We start from the raw sequence: 19,222 nt of genomic DNA on the forward strand, positions 1-19,222 counted from the left end.
TCAGGAAAGTCAACTCCTTCCATGATTATAAACACTGTGGTCATCACGTGACGCCCGGCGCTGACGTTGAACGGAGCTCTGTCACCGACAGCTCTTCCTTCTAGCAACCTCCGTTCCTCATCTCTCCCCATCCCTTTCCAATTTATTGACCTGCCATCTCTGCATTTCGGGTCTTTTATCTCTTCTGATTCTACAATTCCCATTTTCTCGATCCCACCATGTCGACTCTTGAGGACCTCGACGACCTTGAGCGCGATCAGAGAGACAAGAAGCAAGACCAGAACGATGGCGATGGTCAGAAGCCCGAAGGCGACGGCGATGCCGAGATGGGAGATGCCGACAAGAAGGACGATGAAGAAGAGCTGCTGGATGAGGAGATCTTGACTTCAAGCACGGCAGACATTGTCAAGCGGCGGCGGATGCTGGAGAACGAGATGCGCATCATGAAAAGCGAATTCCAGCGTTTGACACACGAGCAGAGCACAATGAGAGAGAAGGTTAAGGATAATCAAGAGAAGATTGAGAACAACAGGTGCGGTGTCGAATGTCTTCTTTGCGGTTCCGCGGGCTCGCGAAGCTTCGTAACGGAACCTGCGAAACCTCATTTCCTTTTTTCTTTACTGACTTGTTCATCTCTTATATAGACAACTACCATACCTTGTTGGAAACGTCGTTGAGCTATTGGATCTCGATGTGGAGGCAGAGGCAGCAGAGGAAGGGGCCAATATCGACCTGGATGCCACCCGCGTAGGCAAATCCGCCGTCATCAAGACCTCCACTCGCCAGACTATCTTCCTTCCCCTCATCGGTCTCGTCGACCACGAAAAGCTCAAACCCGGTGATCTCATTGGTGTCAACAAGGATTCATATCTCATCCTGGACACACTACCGGCTGAGTATGACAACCGCGTTAAGGCAATGGAGGTTGACGAGAAGCCTACGGAGAAGTACACGGATATCGGTGGTCTTGATAAGCAGATCGAAGAAATCGTGGAAGCTATCGTATGGCCGATGAAGGAGGCAGAGCGCTTTAAGAAAATTGGCATCAAAGCCCCTAAGGGTGTGTTATCCTCTGTTGCAGTTTATTCATTTAATGCTAACCATATATCCAGGTGCTCTCATGTACGGACCCCCAGGTACCGGTAAAACCCTCCTCGCCCGAGCCTGTGCCGCCGAGACAAACGCCACATTCCTCAAGCTCGCAGGTCCCCAACTGGTGCAGATGTTCATCGGAGACGGAGCCAAGCTTGTTCGCGACTGCTTCGCCCTAGCCAAGGAGAAGGCCCCTTCGATCATCTTCATTGACGAACTGGACGCCGTGGGAACCAAGCGATTCGACTCTGAGAAATCCGGTGACCGTGAAGTGCAGCGTACCATGCTGGAACTCCTGAACCAGCTGGACGGCTTCGCCTCCGACGACCGCATCAAGGTCCTAGCAGCAACCAACCGTGTCGACGTCCTGGACCCTGCCCTCCTTCGTTCCGGTCGCCTGGACCGTAAGATCGAATTCCCCCTGCCCAACGAGGAAGCCCGTGCCAACATCCTGCAAATTCACTCTCGCAAGATGTCCGTTGAGGACAGCGTCAACTGGGCCGAGTTAGCTCGCAGCACGGACGAGTTCGGTGGTGCCCAACTCAAGGCTGTTTGTGTTGAGGCTGGTATGATTGCCCTGAGGAAGGGTCTTAGCAAGATCGGGCATGAGAACTATGTCGATGCCATTGCTGAGGTCCAGGCTAAGAAGAAGGATACCAACATGGGCATCTATGTTTAGATTAGACTAGACAGCAGTGTGCTCTTTGATGTCCTCTTGTGCCTGCCTTTCTCTCTACTTGATTTCTCGTTTCTTTTGTGTCGTGTCATATATGTATGCTCCTCGGCTTGATGAGGTCGGTAATTCGCCATGCATAATGCCATGTCATACCCCAATGAACTATATTCTATGGACTTCTAAATACAACACTTCCGCCAGCCTCTAGTCTAGACCAATGTTGTCATAAACTATCAATATTCACAAGCTGACCGAACCCATATCGACCGAGAGAATCCCAATGCTGATGTCTAGCCTGGCATACATTTTTAGATGTATGCATTGCAGACAATGGGCCACACATTTCATGCTCTGACTGGGGACCGAGACCCTGTTTCTGGTCATGAGTATGTCAAAGGTCCGCTTCAGAACCGGCAGGTGTCAGAGCTACCTGGCCAGTGCTTCAAGCGAAAGTCCGGTTGTCATCCTTGTTACATGCGCTTACCCAACTGCCAAACGAAAGACACTCGCGTGTGGGTGTCCTGGCAATGACTAGAAAGGTGCAGGAATTGCACGACTATCGCTGGAAGGGATGTAGCAACTTGCATGCTTCTCTTGCTAAATTTGACCACAATTTCGTTGCTCTCAAACTGAAGGGGTGTTGCGTTCCTCCGAAGCATTCTCTGCCTTTTGAATTGGTAAGTGACACTCACTTTATAAGTACGCATTTCTCATACGTGCCCAGACTTTGTACCAGCCTCATGACCACCCTCAACGTAACAAGGAAAAAGGATAGTCACTTCACTTTTCTAAATGAGCCGAAAGGTAAATAGACCTCTAAGCATGTTTACGTTCAAGCTTCTCACCAAAAAGATGCAGGCTTTCCCACAAGGATAAATTCGCTTCTGATCGGTCATGGATACGACTGGTTGACAAAGTGCCCTCATGCTCCTCTACACCGGAGATGAATGTTAATTGACCGGCAGAAGGCAACAACCTTCTTACGCTAGGTACATCGTGATGCCAGCCAACGGCATATCGAGGCTTTGCATCTGGTTGCTTCAGTTGATCACTACATGAGATCGAGAGATCTCAGTCAGCCAGTCCTTGTTCGATATCCCACACGAACTATACCCGACAGCGTTCACAGACTGGTGTATTGCGGCCGATCATCACACCAGCTGACAGAAACCAAATCTAGAACGTGGACATGAAGAACCTAGAGAGATTCCACCTGGTATGCCATGCGAACCCGATCACACGAGACATCGTTCGCGGAGGAGTTGAACATGACAACGTCCGTGGCCAGATCAAATACTATCACGATCTTCTTCTTTCTGAGCTTTGTGCATATGTATATGATATGTTTTTCATATTTGAAAACCTATAAGCTGAAACAAAATGCAAGTGTCATAAATCCATAACAACCATAGTCACCCCCGAAACACACTCCCACTCACACCACAACATGATATTTAAAAGACAAAAGCCAGAGGCACATTCAAAGAACAGGCAATTCCAGCGAGATAAGGAAGCCCAACAAATCTAATTCTTACCCTGGGTATCCTTAAGCGTAACAATGCGATTAAGCACAAGCTTCTCAGGAGTCGATTCACGATCAACACAGACGTAGAAGTTACGCATAGCCTGGAATCGGACACAGTGCTTGTTGTTCTCGACATCGTCCTCGGCGGCAGCCTTGGGCCAAGGCGCAGACTTGGAAATATCCACGATACCAGTCTCAACCATGGCATCCTTATAGATCTCCTCAGAATCGGGGTTGATATCAGCAAGGAAACCCTTAGGGTGCGCAGATGGATCCTCAGACTTGAAAAGCGAGTTGAACGCGCGGACTTCAGCGCGGATAGGGCTGTTGTGTTCGGCGGACTCGCCGACCCAGTGGATGAAGGACTTGGGCTTCTTGGCGGTTTCGCCTTCGGCGGGTTTCTCGTATTTGGCGTGGACGACTGTGACCTCGCCTGTTGCTGGGTCGGTCTCGAAGGAGGTCGCGGTGATTGGGTAGGGGGCTTTGAGGAGACCGACTGTCTTGCCGGGGGCGAGGCGGAAGTAGTCCGGCGAGTCGACGGCGCGGAAGTCGGAGCGCTCGATGTAGATTGTCTTTGTGAAGGGGATATTGTGGGTACCGAAGGAGGGGTCCTTAGGGGAGAAGGGGGAGTCGACTAGCTCGACGTGGCCGTCGGGGAGGTCGTCGATGATGACCTTCAATGGCTCGAGGACGACCATTAGACGGGGCACCGTGGTCTCCAGGTACTGGCGAATGGCCTGCTCGAACTTGGCGACTTGGACGTTGGTTGTGTTCTTTGTTACGCCGAGTTCGTTGACAAAGGAGAGGATGGCGCCGGGGGGAACACCGCGGCGGCGGAGGGCGATGAGGGTGTACAGGCGGGGATCGTCCCAGTCACGGACGTGGCCCTCCTTGACAAGCTGGATAATCTTGCGCTTGGAGAGGACTGTGCCGGTAATGTTCAGACGGCCATATTCGCGCTGGTTGGGACGGTAGACCTCCAGCTTATCGCAGAGCCAATCGTACGAGACGCGGGAAAGCTCGAATTCAGTCGTGCAGAGAGAGTGCGAGATCTCCTCAATGCTATCACACAGACAGTGGGCAAAGTCGTAGGTGGGGTAGATCTTCCACTTGCCACCAGTGCGGTGGTGCTGCTTCTCCTCGCTGTCCATGATACGCCAGGCAAACAGATCCCACATCTGGGGGTTAGGGTCTGTGAGATCCTGCTTCATGCGCAAAGCAGCTTCACCGGCCTTGTACTTGCCATCGCGCATAGCACGGAACTCAGTCATGGACTCTTCAATGGGACGGGTGCGGTGACTGCAAGCGAAGCGTTCTCCGCCGCGCTGGCCGCCCTCTCCCTCTCCACGCTGGACCTTGATCTCGGCCTTAGTGCAGTGGCAGATGTATGCGCCATCACGCTTGATGAGGTCCTCGGCAAGCTCATAGAGACGGTCGAAGTTGTCACTGGCGCAGGTTTCACGCACAGGTTTGAATCCCAGCCAGCTCACGATATCACGGATAGCATTGTAGTAGCGCTCCTCCTCGCCTTCTGGGTTGGTGTCGTCAAAGCGCAGGATACACTCGCCGCCGTGGTACTTGGCGAATCCAAAGTTAATGGCAATAGCCTTGCTGTGACCAATGTGGAGGAATCCGTTGGGCTCGGGCGGGAATCGCGTGCGGATCTTGGGGACAGTCTCGGAGAGCGGCTTTTCCTGGTAGACGTCCTGCAGGAAACCGACCTTGAACATAGCATCAGGGTCCCGGGGAGCAGCAGGCTCCTTTGCATTGGCCTTGGGAGCCTTGGGGGCCTTCTCCTTGACAGGCTTGGGCTGATCCTTGCGGTCCTTCTTGGCCTGCTCCTTCGCCTCCTTCTTGAGCTGGCTCTTGGACTTCTTGTTCGGATCTGTGGGCTCAGTGGCCTCCTTGGGCCTCTCGGGCAGATCAACAGGCTTTCCGGGATCCATTGCGACGAATGAGTGTAGGGACAAATGTGGGGGATATTTTTTCTCAACGAGGGGCTCTTTGTATATGCTTATCAGTCCCACTTATCGGTCCGATTCTGCCCCGGATGAGTCATTGGGCACGTGAGTATTTATAGTTCCAATTTAGTCCAATTTGATAGATCGAGTTATGCATATGAAGCTATAACGTTACATTTAATTATTGCTGTACAATATGATACAGAGAGTCACAGACTCAAACAGAAAACACAAATGCGGCCTATTAACCCTCCACTGGAATGACGATACAGACCAAATGAGATAAAAACCAATAGATCCGTGTCATGCGGATGAACCATTATGCAACGCCCCAACATCTGACACAGCGCATGTATCATAAACATGTACAATAAGAAAGTACCCAAATAGAAGAAAGAGACTGGGGTAGAAAAAAGAGATCGAACAAGTGCGGGGTATATAACGTATGAAAGTATTGACAAGAAATCGAAAAGAGGGAAGAAGAGGAGTAAAAAGCAAATCAGAAAAGTTGCTTGATATCAATGAGCTCGGTATTGCTCGGACGATCACGTTCCATATGGAACCACCACTCTCGGCCCGTTTTGTGGTTCCAGGAACCGGTGCAGGTATCCTTTTCCCATGGCAATGCCTGGCTAGACATACTGCTCATAGGTGTGATCGGAGTGATAGGCGTCGAAGGAGAGGTACCCATAACCGACCGACCACTCAAGCTGCCCCAGCCGAAGCGGGATGTGCTAGAGGAAGGCGAGGCAACCTCTTCAAGGGGTGGGATGGGAGGACTTGGGCCCTTCTCGAAGCAATTGACGCCTACCCCGGCGGCGTATGAGAGGGACTGGTTCGATGCGAGAAGTTGCTTCCACCCAATCAAACCACCGTCAGCCTCCTGGCCCGTGATGTCGGGGCGGAGGATGAAGTGAGGAATTGAGGCACCGGTTGCGGGATCTCTAACGCCGCTGCGGCCCATGAAGGCTGGCATGTGGAACTCATACACTGTCTTTGGTCCCTCGTGGTTGTTTTCCTGGTGTTTGTATCGCTCGCAGGCGGCCCAGATGCCGTAATCGTCCATTTCTTGCTCGGGCTCGTCCTCAAATTGGGTGGCCTGCGCATTGTCGGGCACAAAGCCGTCCGAGTAATCCTGGATCAGCACTAGCATCCCTGCCTCTGTATCTTTCGCCGCCATGTCAATGAATGTTTGGGCGCGGATCCGAGCAGAGGTTAGGTTGTTACCGGCTGGCAGAGCGAGCGGCCGAGTATTGACAGACCCATGTGAGCTGCGAGGGAGACTGTATCGGTCTGGTCGGAGCAAAGCCTGTCCCTTTAAGATGGGCCGGCAGGCAGCCTGGAGCGCGCCAGGGGGTTCCACGTCATTAGGGGCGCGGAGGGATTCCAATTCTGGGAATCCGGCGGAGAGAATGCTTTGGGCAAGATGAGAGTTAGGGGTATTGGAGGTTTTGGTGGATTTCTGGAAGGGAAGGGTATCAAGTTGAGTGAGAGCTGTGCCTGGGTCCGGGCACGCCACATCCCAGTGAAGGTATTTCAAAGTCGACGAGGCAAGGATAGGCTGGAAGATCATGTCTTCGTTTGGTAAAGTTGGGCATTTTTCGGTCTGGACGATCTTGAATCGTTCGAGCTGTCGTAGTGATGAAAGAATCTTGGAAATGACAAGGAGGGACTCGATGTTCTGCTCCACCAGAACAAAAGTCTTGAGGGAAGCTGACTCGGAACGCGACGTATATTGTGTGAGACCGGCGTCTGTGATGCCGGGCAGGTTCTCTAGTCGCAGGGACTCCAATGGCGGTAGGCACAGCAAGGTGCTATCCGCAAAGGCGTCCTCGTTGAAAGAGGAGATGCACAGGTTTCGCAGGGAGGGGAGAAGGTCAAACATTCGTAGGAAGATGCTAGGCTCTAACGCGCCATTGCCGTTCAACCCATAAAGCATCAGTGTCTCCAAGCTTGACCAAGAAGTGTGGTAGTTCAGGAATTCAAACATCTGCGAAGGACCCAGACTTCCAGGACAGAAGTCGTCGCGAGGAGACACCTCTGATACTTCCGCAGCCTCGCCCAGAACCCAAGTGTGTTCTTTTAGTTTCTTGCGAGTCGACAGAGCATGGGTCAGACGGTCGAATTCGTGGTGATAGGGGATAGACAAGCCCAAGAGACGTTCCAAGTTCGGGCAAACCATAACCACCGATGCAACGAGGTCGCGGTATTCCTGCCATTGGGTACTTTGTTTTGTGGTGGTAAAGAGCAGGTCCAACTGTGGCACGCGCAATTCATAAACAAGATTGGCCAACAACTTTCGTTCGCGCAGGGTTCGTCTCAGGAGTTTCAGGCGACTTCCGCGCTTCAGACGGTATTTTTTCAATTGGGCCGGGGAGTCATTTCCAACAATGTGAATATGGTGATAACTATGGCATGGTTAGCAAATCGGACATATTCCTGCAAAACCCTGCAATTGGGACGGGCCAGATTGGTACTCACAGAGGCGCTCTGACGGCCTTTTCCCAAGACCGACACGTCAAGGACAAGGCATGAAGATCGCGTTGGAAACACGTCGTGCATCCTGCCTGGTGCTGGCCTTTGTGCAATTCCTCCAGATGGTGAATCACTACCTCGTAAACCTCCTGGGGTATACGACGTTGAATGGGCTCTGTGATCTTGGGAATAGAGCCCTGGGAGTCGAACTGGCGACAGGACGACGCGGGCGAGGAGGGGGAGTATGTGGTCGGCGCGGTTGAGGCGCTGTAGTTGGTTCTATAAGAGGATACGGACGACGTTCGCGAGGCAATTGGTTGGACAGGCGCAGTGTAGACGGCAACATGGTCCTCAGGGATTGAGCTGTAGAACCCAGGGTTCTCCGGTCTAGTAGCGACAACACTCATTGTGAATGTGCTCTAGCATCGGAGCGATGCGTGGCACGGGGAAAAGCAAAGTTAATTGCCAATAAAGAGGAGGGATGTCGGGAATGTAGGGATGCGGGATGGCGTAACTGGCGTGATGAAGTATAGTCCAGAGCACTCAAGGCAAGGATGTGAAGGAGTAGGATAGAGAGGAATATCAAAACGAGCGGAGTACGAAGCCCGTTGAACCAAACGCTTGGCTTAGTATCCCAGGGACGCCACGTTTTTCTCTCTTCTTTACGGATTTTAAGGAAAGGCAGATCGCCCCCCACATCAGGAGTTGCTGAGCCGTGCATGTACAGCGGAGACGGCTTGACAGGGGGCGGTTCAGGGGTTGATCACATCCGAACATCCGAGTTCATACGTGTGTAGAGTCTACATAAGTTTACGGTCAACTCACATCTATGCGAGGGATATACACCATTGTTCCTGATCTATCCAGACGTCTAACATATAAAATATTAATATAACAGGTGGCATATGGCGGCGTCAAGGTCTGAGGGTTAAACCTGCACTATCACCTGTTCGGGCTTAATATTGTGGGTCATAGGGCGGCTTACCCCTTTTCTTTCTTCTTTTCTTTGCTTTTGGTCTTTACGTTACGAATTTAGTACTATATCACAGACCTTGGAGTGTTTCATGTTGTCCCCAAGGGTCCGAGCATACTGTAGACACTCTTTTTGCGGCCCTAATCTGTACAAGCCCGAGTGTAGAGCTGTCTGCCTGGCTTGATATACCCGAGGGTGATACGAACCGGGGCCCAAGCGCACTATGCAAGCCATCCAAAAAGGCAATTGGCCCAACCATTCTAAACTTCATACTCTGCATAGCATTACGGGGTACATATACGCGGAGTACACTAAGGTCGTCATTCCATGTCATAACCTCAATGTATGGTACACTAATGGCATTTATTAAATGATAAACCACAAAAACTAGTCAATTCAGAACCTTAGCACTAATCTCCCGAGATCGATCGGGATCTGCGTAGCCATACTTTACCACTCCTCGGAAACTTTCCTCCACACCATCCAAATAGGGGTAGTGAGCAACACAATGCATGTAGCTCATTACTGTATCTACGGAAAGACACGAGAAACTCGGGAACAAAAGCTCGGCGCTATATTCCCTTTTACATATACATGCAGATAAAGCTCCGAGAGTGTGGGAAAGAATCAGAGCTGAAACCCGATCTCGGTGGAGATTAGCTCCATAGAGCTCCCCGTTAGGACCAATTGCACCATTGGATCTGGCGAGCGATGGGGAGTGTGCCACTCCCTCGGGGTGCGTGATTGTGGAATTTGGAATACATTCGCCTAATTGAATCCACCGGACTGCTGTCATTTGCTCTCCAGTGTATGTATGTGATGTACAGGGTTTGGCTGAATCGATGGTCTTGCATGCAGATGCAGATAACACAGATCGGCCTAAGGTTGGATGCTATTTATGGTATGTTGTGGGTTGGTTTGGGTTCGGATGTGTCCCGTGTTGATACCATCCCTAGACATGCTTGTTTTGGATGGAGCGCTGCTCCAAACTTTGACGTTTGATCTTTTGTCTATTGCTCGTGGATTTAAGTAGATCTTACGGTGGGGGCCGTAACACTGTAGATATGAAGTGGGTGGCTGCAACTGGTTCGGTTTTGATTGTCATGCTTTTATTCATGCTTATTGATTTCCAACCCCTGAGGTTGATGTACTTACTCATGCATGCAGATACATGTACAGTAGCACAGGGGTGCACACTGGCAGAGCGACGTACAACACCCCATTTCTAATGAGTGCATGAGATATGTCTGGCTACATTAATGGGATATGAATCTCAAGGGATTGGAAAGCGCTTGGAATTGAAAAAAAAAAAAAAGGCTGTATGGAATGGGCTAATCAGGAGGGAGTCATGCAGCCTCGACACTCAAAACAAACCCTTTGCCTCTATCCATTCTTTGTTTATTTATTAGGCTTTCGTCTAGTTTATATACTATAGGTAGAGTATAATCCACTGCCTACACTCTCATGTAACTTCTCTACTCGCCGCATGTGGTCTCAAATTCCGGTCGCGTGTGAGGAAACAAGCACGTCGATGTAAAGAAAGCACTGATAGCTATGGTCATGTGTATGTTCTCTGTGCTCGGATTCTAGGTGCAAAGGCCTTTATAATCCCTTGATACACTACTTTGATACATTGATCTAGATGCCTTTATATATAACAGCACACGTCATTACACAAAAGTGCATATATGTATCTCCACGCATCAAATTTAATCCAGCTAATTATCATTGGGCTGCAATAAAGTTATAAACAATACATTTATTCTGTCTTACGTTAGGACTAGTGTAATAACTTATCGTTATATTGATTTAGAAGTATCCAACAATCATCTCCTAAAGTGGCCGTTGGGAGGAATGGTTATAGGGTTTGGTGGGGCATTTCCTTTCACCAATTCGGGGGTATGGCGCAATTGGCAGCGCGTGTGACTCCAGTTCACAAGGTTATCTGATCGAGACGGGTTACCCTCAAATTTCTTTTTTTTGTTCTTTTTCATATCTTCCTCCTACTGGAATATACCTAACTTCTAGCGACATTTTGATACTATCTGAATGAATGTTTTAGTGTTCGCCGTGAGGACAAACCCTAATATCCCTAGCAAGGGATACGCCCGCTTCCCTTACTACCACCGCATATATCTCAGATATCAGGAATGAGGTAAACCACCCTAGGCTAGCAGAACTCGCCCTACATACTTGGCTGCTTGACACCATGGAAATATTGCTATGTGATACATTATCGTCCTTATTATTGTGTTCTCCGCAGCAGTCCTAAAACGGCACGCTTCGCACGTTGGACACTTCTTAAGTTAGCAAGTCTCCTGTGGATAGCCTCTGTGTACATCTGGGCTATATACCTGGCCATCTAGCACTAAGGGAATTTTACCCTACGCTGCGTACGAATGTATACATCTCGCATTCTAGATGCACCTGGAACATCTACACGCTTAGCAGAACAAATTTGCTCTATAGATGCACTTTTCAGGTCATCTTTTTGGGGCTTACCATTCTCGTCGTAATTATGATAGGCTCCACTGTTGCGGTCCCACTGATTAGATGTATAGCCAAAGGAACAAGCGTCGAAAAATAGAAAAGAAAGGCATATAATCTTAGCCTTGGGTTCCCGGCAGTTTAACCTTGTTCCCTACTGGGTCTCTGATTTATGGAGCCTTTACCATGGTTAAGGTAATAAGGGCATTTAATCATGATAGCGAGTGTCCTATGGCATTTTATTTGGAATGCAACGCGTCGCATATTATTTTCAGTCCATGGAGGCTCTATTTGAATGCTGCATACGATCCTTCAGTACGGGTGGCAAAGATGTGGTTCAATGCATGAATGCGCAAATTTCTGTTAGAATCTTGCCAATATGCACCTATATAAACAGGATAAAGTCTGCCGGGTGGGGTCAGGATCACGGAATAGACGTCAGCACGGGCTCAGACTCAGTGATCATGTCCGGTCCCATCACCATTCTGTTAGTCGCTCCTAGGCTGATAAGATGTTCGGCCAGGATCTACGCCGGTTCTGCTCTCAATATGCACTAGTACTTATAGAGTAACCGAATTGTTATGTGCGGTGGGGGATCCCCGCGATCGCTACGTGGCTGAATCAAGCCATGTACTAGTATTCGGGCGCCTGATAAGTCGCTTGATCTGTCAGATGTAGTATGCCCCTACGGCCCCTATGGTGTCCCGATTACCGAGTCCAGCAGTTCTTTAGAGTCTTTTGATTTCTTTTGAGCAATGCCGTGTTTTCAATTTTTCCACCTGAACTTCGATACGCATGTTGATACTGGATACGCCATCTAAAGAATAGTGACCAGTCTGACATAAACTGGAGACTGGTAGAAGAATTTCTGACGTTGTATTTTCTTGTAGGGGATTGATAGAGACACCACCCTTTGGATGCTAACGTATTTCACATACGAGCTGGACACCTAAGCGAGCTGGACGCCCCACCTAACCTAAAGAGTACTGATGTAAAGACAAGGAGTCTAATGTTCACAGGATAGAGCCTGTCAACTAGGTAAGATGAAGATTGCCTGCGGGACAATGATAATGAATCTAGAGACCGTGGGGTCATGGAGTAACGGTTTCGAAAAACGCTGGGTACTCGTCAATGCTTGCTGAGACCGTCGATGGTGAAGAGAACCTCGATAAGCCATATAATTACACGCTGCCTGGCTGGGACTTCGAGACCAGTTTGAGCCTGGAACGGTCGCACACCAGTCACCTTCTGGCATTCTACACTAAATAAGTAACATGCGTCATATTACTGTGTTGCGTACTCCGTGTTTTGAGGCTGAGATTCTCAAAATCACTGGAAACGAACTCTGCTGATGCGTTGGCGTGGCCCAAGTTAGGAACCTGCTGTCAACTTGTGTACAGAGCTTATGTATGACTCGTTGGCCTGCCCCGCTAACTGCGGGTGATGCTTTGGCGCTGACAGAGCTCATAGCGAGCCGCTAATTTCGACCGGTCAAGAGAGGATGAGAACTGTACTATTATTATCTTCAACCCACTCAAATAAGCATATCGGTCGCAAGGAGTTCAAAAACAAAGGACTAGACAAGCAAAAGTAGCGCTGATCTCCGTTGGGGCCAAACCGAACTGCGAATCAAGTCTCTCAATTTGCGCCACAGAAAGGGCGCCCCAGCATATAACCCTAATCCTATTTAGGAAAGGCAGATGCAGCACCAATCAGCGCGTGTATTTCAAGTGTAATTGCGCCAGGATCTGTGTTTGTACGGTGTACAGCCCCATGTGTAGAGCGATCGGTAGGGCCGCCATCACTCCGTAACCCAAGTAGACTCGTTCATGCCAAGAGTTAATGGCCCCATTTCTCAGGGCCATAAAGCTAAGCTATCTTAGACAGGCCCGGGCCCTTTGGCTATAAAGAGGCTGGGCGAAGTCCGGTGCGTCTTGCGACTAACACTTTTCCTCACGTACCAAAGCTTTTGCATTACAACACAACAAGATGAATCTGCGGTTAAGGGAGGAAGGCGGCGGAGAATGCGAGCTAGTGGGAGAGGAAATGGCCACACTGGTGGGCAACGGGGTGAGTAGGCACTGACAAGGAAGGGGAATTTTATCTGTACTAAGCGGAGATAGATTATTGTAGGATTTGCCGGCCAAGCCCTTTTGTCCCTATGTCTGTCGATATGGGTTTTCTTTCTAACGAAACACGGCAATATGGACATCACGCACCCAGAAGGCTCTATCGAGCGCGAGGTCGAACGCAAACGCTTGGACTTCGTTTCTAAAATCCTAATGGTTGGATCTGATTTCCAATCGACGCTTGGAATAGCATATTTGGTCACTACGTTTGCACAGGTACGCTGAATATAGGCACAATAATTATATTGTGCTCTATCATCTTGTTAGCTCCGCTGACGCGCCTACTATCCTCTCGCAGGTATCAATCATGGACACATACCACTTGCATCTCGTATTCGACATCGCCAGCTTTGTCGGAGTATCGAATACAGCAGCTCTCGTTTGCTGGAGATACTGCCGCGCTAAAATCGACGAACCAGACATGAAGCTTCATCATGAGCACAATATCCGTATCAGCTGGTTTAATAATCGCTATCGAGCCGTTTACATTTTCGTCGCACTGTACCTGGCCCTAACCATTCTCCTTGGTATCCGTCTCAATGAATGGGCACCCCATCAGGAACCTGGCCGTTGCTATTATTCGACACTTGTCACAGATCCATCAGACTCACACCCCACCGCGGACAAGTACTATGTGGGGTTCACCAGTGCCTGGCTCATAATTGTTGTCCTTGCGAGCGTTTTTGCTGGAGTTAAGAGAAGACGTACTATTCTGGTGCTGTCATCGCTCCACTTCCCCTTGCACCTCTATATGACGATTGCTCTTCGACAGGCAAATCAAGGCAAACTTGAGGGAAAGACAAGTCATGAGAATGAGTGGGACTTTGGCCAGACGACAGCTGTGATGCTTCTAGTGATCACCCTTGTGGAGCTACTTCAGAAAGGGAAAGAGTACTACGATTTTGAGAGCCATGTGGCTAAGCATGGAGTGCCCCCTAGTGCAAATTACCGTGCAATCCAAAGGGATGAGGAGGCTAATAGGAGCAGCTCTCTCCTTGTCAAGGGTTCTGGAGACAAGAACATGGCCGAGGGCAGGCGTTCTGCAATGCAGGAGCACACTTCAAGTTGAAGACCCAGATGCATGCACGCCATAAGTGTTACCTGGGATCATTCATCATCCTTTATATCGGCTTTATACATTCTTAATAGGATATGTTAGAGCTACATACGATAAATTATCGGAAGAGCCATATTGGCTAGCAATACTGTGTTAAGAATCTCATGCACGAATAGCAGCTAGAAGAACAAACATGCCCAAGACTAGCTAATTGGTTAATTCTGACTCTTGATCTCAAGCAAGGGCTTCTAACTAGGAACGACAATTCTATGCAAACCCCTTCCGAGGGGATTTTTGGCAGTTGAATGAGCTAAAAAGACAACAGGAAAAATGATGCATCACAGTCGATATTGGACTCAGGCGCAATTTGAGCACATTTGCGCAAATTACATCTTATACAACCCCGCCAAGCAACTAGATCCAGAAAGCGGATATTGGACTTCCCATTTCTTAAAAACTACCTTTGTTTAACCCGTTGGAATTATGCCTTTTGACTTGGAGGGCGACAAATGGTCTTGGTAAGAGCTCACTTTTCCAATTTGGACATTACTGACCACATGGAAGTGAATCATGTATAAGAGGCCATCGATCTTCTAAATGTGCACATTTCGATCGTCCCATGAAAAGAATACCCAAAGCCGGGCGCCCGCTCGCCAATTGCACCCATATCAATGGGGCGAATTGTCATTGTCGAGAAGTTTGGGCGATCATGGTCCCACTTGCCCCAGGTATACCATACTGGTCTCTAGATTGACTTCATATCAGAGACTGAAATATATTGTTACCTTAGGTTCGGTGCTTTGCAAACCGTACTACCACCAGGAGGATTTATTGCCTATTCACGATGGTTCTGAACAAACACCTTAATGATGTTTGGAAGAGACGATCCATATGACCATAATTCCCACGTGGCGATATCACGAGAACGAACGGGGCTTCCTGCGTAGATGAACCCATGTTTATGACTTGATTTGGACTATACTATGATTTCGGTACTTTGCATGGAGCATTTTGAGAATACTTGGGAGAGACCTTTCTTTTACTTGTCTTTTGTTGTCGGACCTGCCTCTCAGTTTCCTGCCCCCACCTACATACTACAAATATAGATGAGATCATATCGAGCACCAGAGGAAAAATTATCATTGAACAATCCGTCTAGACAAGCTGTTTCCATCCATGTTATTATTCCAGGTCACATTTCCGAGCGTGGTGGAGCGTCTTTGCGTGGGATTCTCTAAAGACCGCAAATCCCCTCATCGTTGATCAGTAAGGAGCACATTGACGATCGTAGGATACCAAAGGCCTTAAAATATCGCCCGTGGTATGTAGCCATCTTATTGAACAATACACGAGCCCTATACATGCATATACCGCGGGAAAAAAGTACAATCCAAAACTCCTTACAATAACGTCAATGCATACACAATGGAAGGATCTCACGGTAAGAAGACTCCTCTCCAGGATAAGCCCCCATCCCAGAGGGATCTCTCCTTAGGAAGAAGCGCTCCAGCTGTAAAATCCTCGAGGGTGCACCAAGCGATCGCTGTTGACGATGAAGCATAAGCTTCCTGAGCTCCATATCCAACCGTTCCAATTCAACCTCCGCCTTGGACAAAGTAACCAGGAAGAGGCAAGCCTCGCCAAAAATGAAAATCACCGCCACCAGACGAATGCTATATCTATGCGTAGACAAAAAGCTCCATATATCAAACTCGGATGATGCGCGGCCACCATATTCCCAGCTATAAGTGCGACGTCTGTTTGTGAATGGGGCTGTCGTTGTATCACTCCAGTGAGAGTAATTAGACGGTGCTCCCCAGCCGATTCCGTATACATCATATGCCGCGCGCTTTTCGGGATCCGAAAGAATCTCGTGTGCGGCGACAACGAGGCGATACCGCTCTACTCGTTCTTCTTTGGACAAACTTCCGCGGGAGGAAGCCATGTTCAGGTCTGGATGGTAGGTCTTGACCAGGTCATAGTATCTTGCCTTTAGATATTTTTGGCCTCTTTGGGTGCCGAGTATATCGTATGGTGTCGGGTTATTCGTCGGTGGCCAGGGGGCGCGAGAAGCATAGTTGCGCTTGCATGGGGCATCGGAGTTTGTATAATGGAAATGAGTTGTTTTTCTAATAAAATTAAGGGATCGGATCGGTGATATACGATACATAGTTAAATGAGGCTGTATGCTTTCAAGTAGCTGCTTTGAGGTAGCCTTATATGAGCCATGGTGCGCTATTTTCTTGGGTTGAATGATACCCCTCTAACATCATTTCTTTGAGTATGCATAATAACTAAATGACCAGTTATGCCGCCAGTTCCTTGTGAAGAGGGGGTACGAGTGGTAATGAGCAGGTTTGCGATGCTTTTCTCCCCTTGCAGCTGGAACGTGTAATGCAAATACTGCATGCAGCACAGGAGAAGAGCTTGGTTAGCTTGGCTGACGACCAGAGAAAAGAAGAAAAAAAGAGGTTGGATTCTTGAAGAAAAGCTACGGCTTTAAACCTGCCGTGATTTCGAGAGGATTCAGTGCCCAGGTACCGTATAGTGCAGGTTAATCTCACAACTTGTCCATCTGCCCCGCCTCCTCCGAAAACCGATAAACAATATCCCCAAAAGATCCAACAGCAAAAACATAAAACCACCTCAGCACTCCATTACCCGTATTAACAATCCCATGCTCAGCATTTCGCGGAATAAAAACAGTGCACCCGGCCTGCACCCGAGTGGTAACCCCGTCAACAGTCATATCGCCTTCACCGTCGAGGATATAATAGATCTCTGCTTGTTCATGACGATGCGGACAGAGCCGGCCTGCTTGAGGTGGACATGTTGCTATGCCCGCGCTTAAGTCTGTTGTATTGGTTTGCGGGGCGGAGATTAGGGTGTGCCAAGATACATTGTTGTTCGATGGTGAGGGGAAGGTTTCTGGAGCTGTTGTTTTGGTGTAGTTTGCTGGGAGAATTGTTGGTGGCATTGTAATGTAGTGAGAGTAGGAGGTGGTAAAGATTTGTCTTTTGGTCTGTATGCGAAATTGATTGTTTTATATACGTCATCCACTTTGGCTTGCGTGGCACAGGAGATGTTATCTGATTATAGAATGTAGGTCCCTAATGACCGATAGTCCCGACTGGATCTGTGGGAACGAGGGGCTCTTCAATCTCATACAGTACTTTTCTCGCGCCGCCGCATTTCTCTCGGGTTTCCTAATGTAGTGGATGGTATTATTAACCTTGGAAATAAGCACAATAAGACACGTAATCATTAGCTGCTACCTTAGTGAGGGCCAGGGACTCCAGCCTGGGCGGTCTCGGATTTTAATTTATTACTACATTGGATGGTAAGTACCAATCTCGAACAATCCCGTAACTGCTGTTGTCCTAAACGAGAATCTTTCTCCTTCGGCTACTATCGCACGCCTTTGATCCTTCCTCCCCTTGCTAATTTAAGAATATATCTTTTGAATACTCATATAAATACCTATTCGAATATTCACTCAAATATCAGCGGGGGCTAACACCCTTAGGTTTGATAGGCGTAGCAAGTGAAAGCCGTCTTCTACCTTCACAACCTTCCCTTACGACAATAGGTCCTTACCTGGGTAATTGCAAGCGTGACAAAAGACCCCGAAGAAGAAGTCCGAAAATCTGCTATGATCACGCTTGGAAACCAGACCCACCTGCCAGACAAGGCTTTTGAAGCCATGGTCGATCATGTCACAAGTGACCCGCAAAAGTACTCCTCAGCTGTCTTTGATTTTGCAAGTCCGTTTTGCAAGTCAGAGAAGATCCTAGACTATCTAGTATCTCTGTTGGACAAGACGCAAGATTGAGACGACCGCCGCGCTTTTGAAGTTATTATTGCCCTGGAACAAAGTCTATATTCCCCGAAGACGTCATCAACGCTTTTTTATATCAACTAGAGGAGAAAGAGTGGTCAGCCGGAGTCAAATACAGGATTCAACATGCGTTGTTGAAGCAACGCGTTCATTCTATGTGCTCTAGCCCAAAGATTTTGACGGCTTGCTACCAATACTTGCTGGGAAGGTGTTTCGATAATCAGTTCGTCTTATACATACAACATAGATCAGTCTACATAGCTTCTTCACAAGTCAAAAAGATGTTCTTACCCGCGATGGACGTGGAAGATATTCAATCGTTGCTTTTAGACCAAGCATCTAAAGCGGGAAACCCCGTGGCACAATTTTACAAACACGATCCTCGCCCAGGGTAAGAGACTTGGACCAATCGAATTCTCGGTAAATCAACCTGCGGGCTTCAGGCCAAGGGCGTTCAACATAGCCTTCTGATGCCACCTGATCAGGTTCCGATGGGGAACATCCTGCTGCGACAAGGGGGTTGTAATGGGTCTGGCCTGCAAGTTTTCCTGTACCAATCCTTACTTTTGAAATGAAAAGAACGGTAGCACCAGTGTCTTGCGTGCCTCGCAGCAACATGTGGTGCTTATGCGCCCTGTACTTCCATGGACTCCGAATGACCTTTTTTCGCCTTGACGGGATCAGGAACAACGTTGCTGCCATAACTTTGTAATATGACACATCGAGTAGTTTTGTACCCAACTGGCAGCGCAACCAGGCCAGCTATCAGGACCTTGACACCGTTCGTAACTGGCTTGGTGAACAGCTATCCAGCTTGGTTGATCCCACCCGTGAATATGTACCAGCCTCGATAAACCAAGGCAAGGGACCAAAAGTTGCTTTGAGAGAAATCCTCTATTATCTGGTGATCTATCTCTCTTTTTGTGTCTCTTTTTGTGTATCTCTTAGCTTCGTTTTACTTGTTTACTGGCTGATCTTTTGAGAACCTAGCAGCTTAGATATGAAAGCC

General features: G+C 48.6%; 5 protein-coding genes across 5 annotated transcripts; 2 read left to right on the top strand and 3 right to left on the bottom strand.

The window, feature by feature from the left end:
* Positions 1-218: 218 nt before the first annotated feature.
* Positions 219-1,771, top strand: PENARI_c001G08540 (proteasome regulatory particle base subunit RPT5; the record flags this gene model as incomplete). Its single annotated transcript, XM_022626804.1, has 3 exons — positions 219-532; positions 645-1,060; positions 1,113-1,771. 3 exons carry the CDS (start codon positions 219-221, stop codon positions 1,769-1,771), a joined length of 1,389 nt encoding a protein of 462 aa, XP_022493129.1.
* Positions 1,772-3,292: 1,521 nt separating this feature from the next.
* On the bottom strand, positions 3,293-5,239 carry PENARI_c001G11159 (glutamine--tRNA ligase; the record flags this gene model as incomplete). The annotated part of the gene is made up of 1 exon (XM_022627007.1): positions 3,293-5,239. The coding sequence occupies one exon, from the start codon at positions 5,237-5,239 to the stop codon at positions 3,293-3,295; it is 1,947 nt and encodes a 648-aa protein (XP_022493976.1).
* A 514-nt stretch (positions 5,240-5,753) lies between these two features.
* On the bottom strand, positions 5,754-8,136 carry PENARI_c001G01548 (uncharacterized protein; the record flags this gene model as incomplete). The annotated part of the gene is made up of 2 exons (XM_022626239.1): positions 5,754-7,662; positions 7,736-8,136. The coding sequence occupies 2 exons, from the start codon at positions 8,134-8,136 to the stop codon at positions 5,754-5,756; spliced, it is 2,310 nt and encodes a 769-aa protein (XP_022493957.1).
* Positions 8,137-13,393: 5,257 nt separating this feature from the next.
* Positions 13,394-14,387, top strand: PENARI_c001G06330 (uncharacterized protein; the record flags this gene model as incomplete). Its single annotated transcript, XM_022626630.1, has 2 exons — positions 13,394-13,534; positions 13,617-14,387. 2 exons carry the CDS (start codon positions 13,394-13,396, stop codon positions 14,385-14,387), a joined length of 912 nt encoding a protein of 303 aa, XP_022493212.1.
* A 1,399-nt stretch (positions 14,388-15,786) lies between these two features.
* On the bottom strand, positions 15,787-16,545 carry PENARI_c001G05722 (uncharacterized protein; the record flags this gene model as incomplete). The annotated part of the gene is made up of 1 exon (XM_022626585.1): positions 15,787-16,545. One exon carries the CDS (start codon positions 16,543-16,545, stop codon positions 15,787-15,789), a length of 759 nt encoding a protein of 252 aa, XP_022493261.1.
* Positions 16,546-19,222: the final 2,677 nt, after the last annotated feature.

Source organism: Penicillium arizonense (genome assembly GCF_001773325.1).
Source record: "Penicillium arizonense strain CBS 141311 chromosome Unknown PENARI_contig001, whole genome shotgun sequence".
In the NCBI taxonomy this organism is placed as follows: Eukaryota; Fungi; Ascomycota; class Eurotiomycetes; order Eurotiales; family Aspergillaceae; genus Penicillium; species Penicillium arizonense.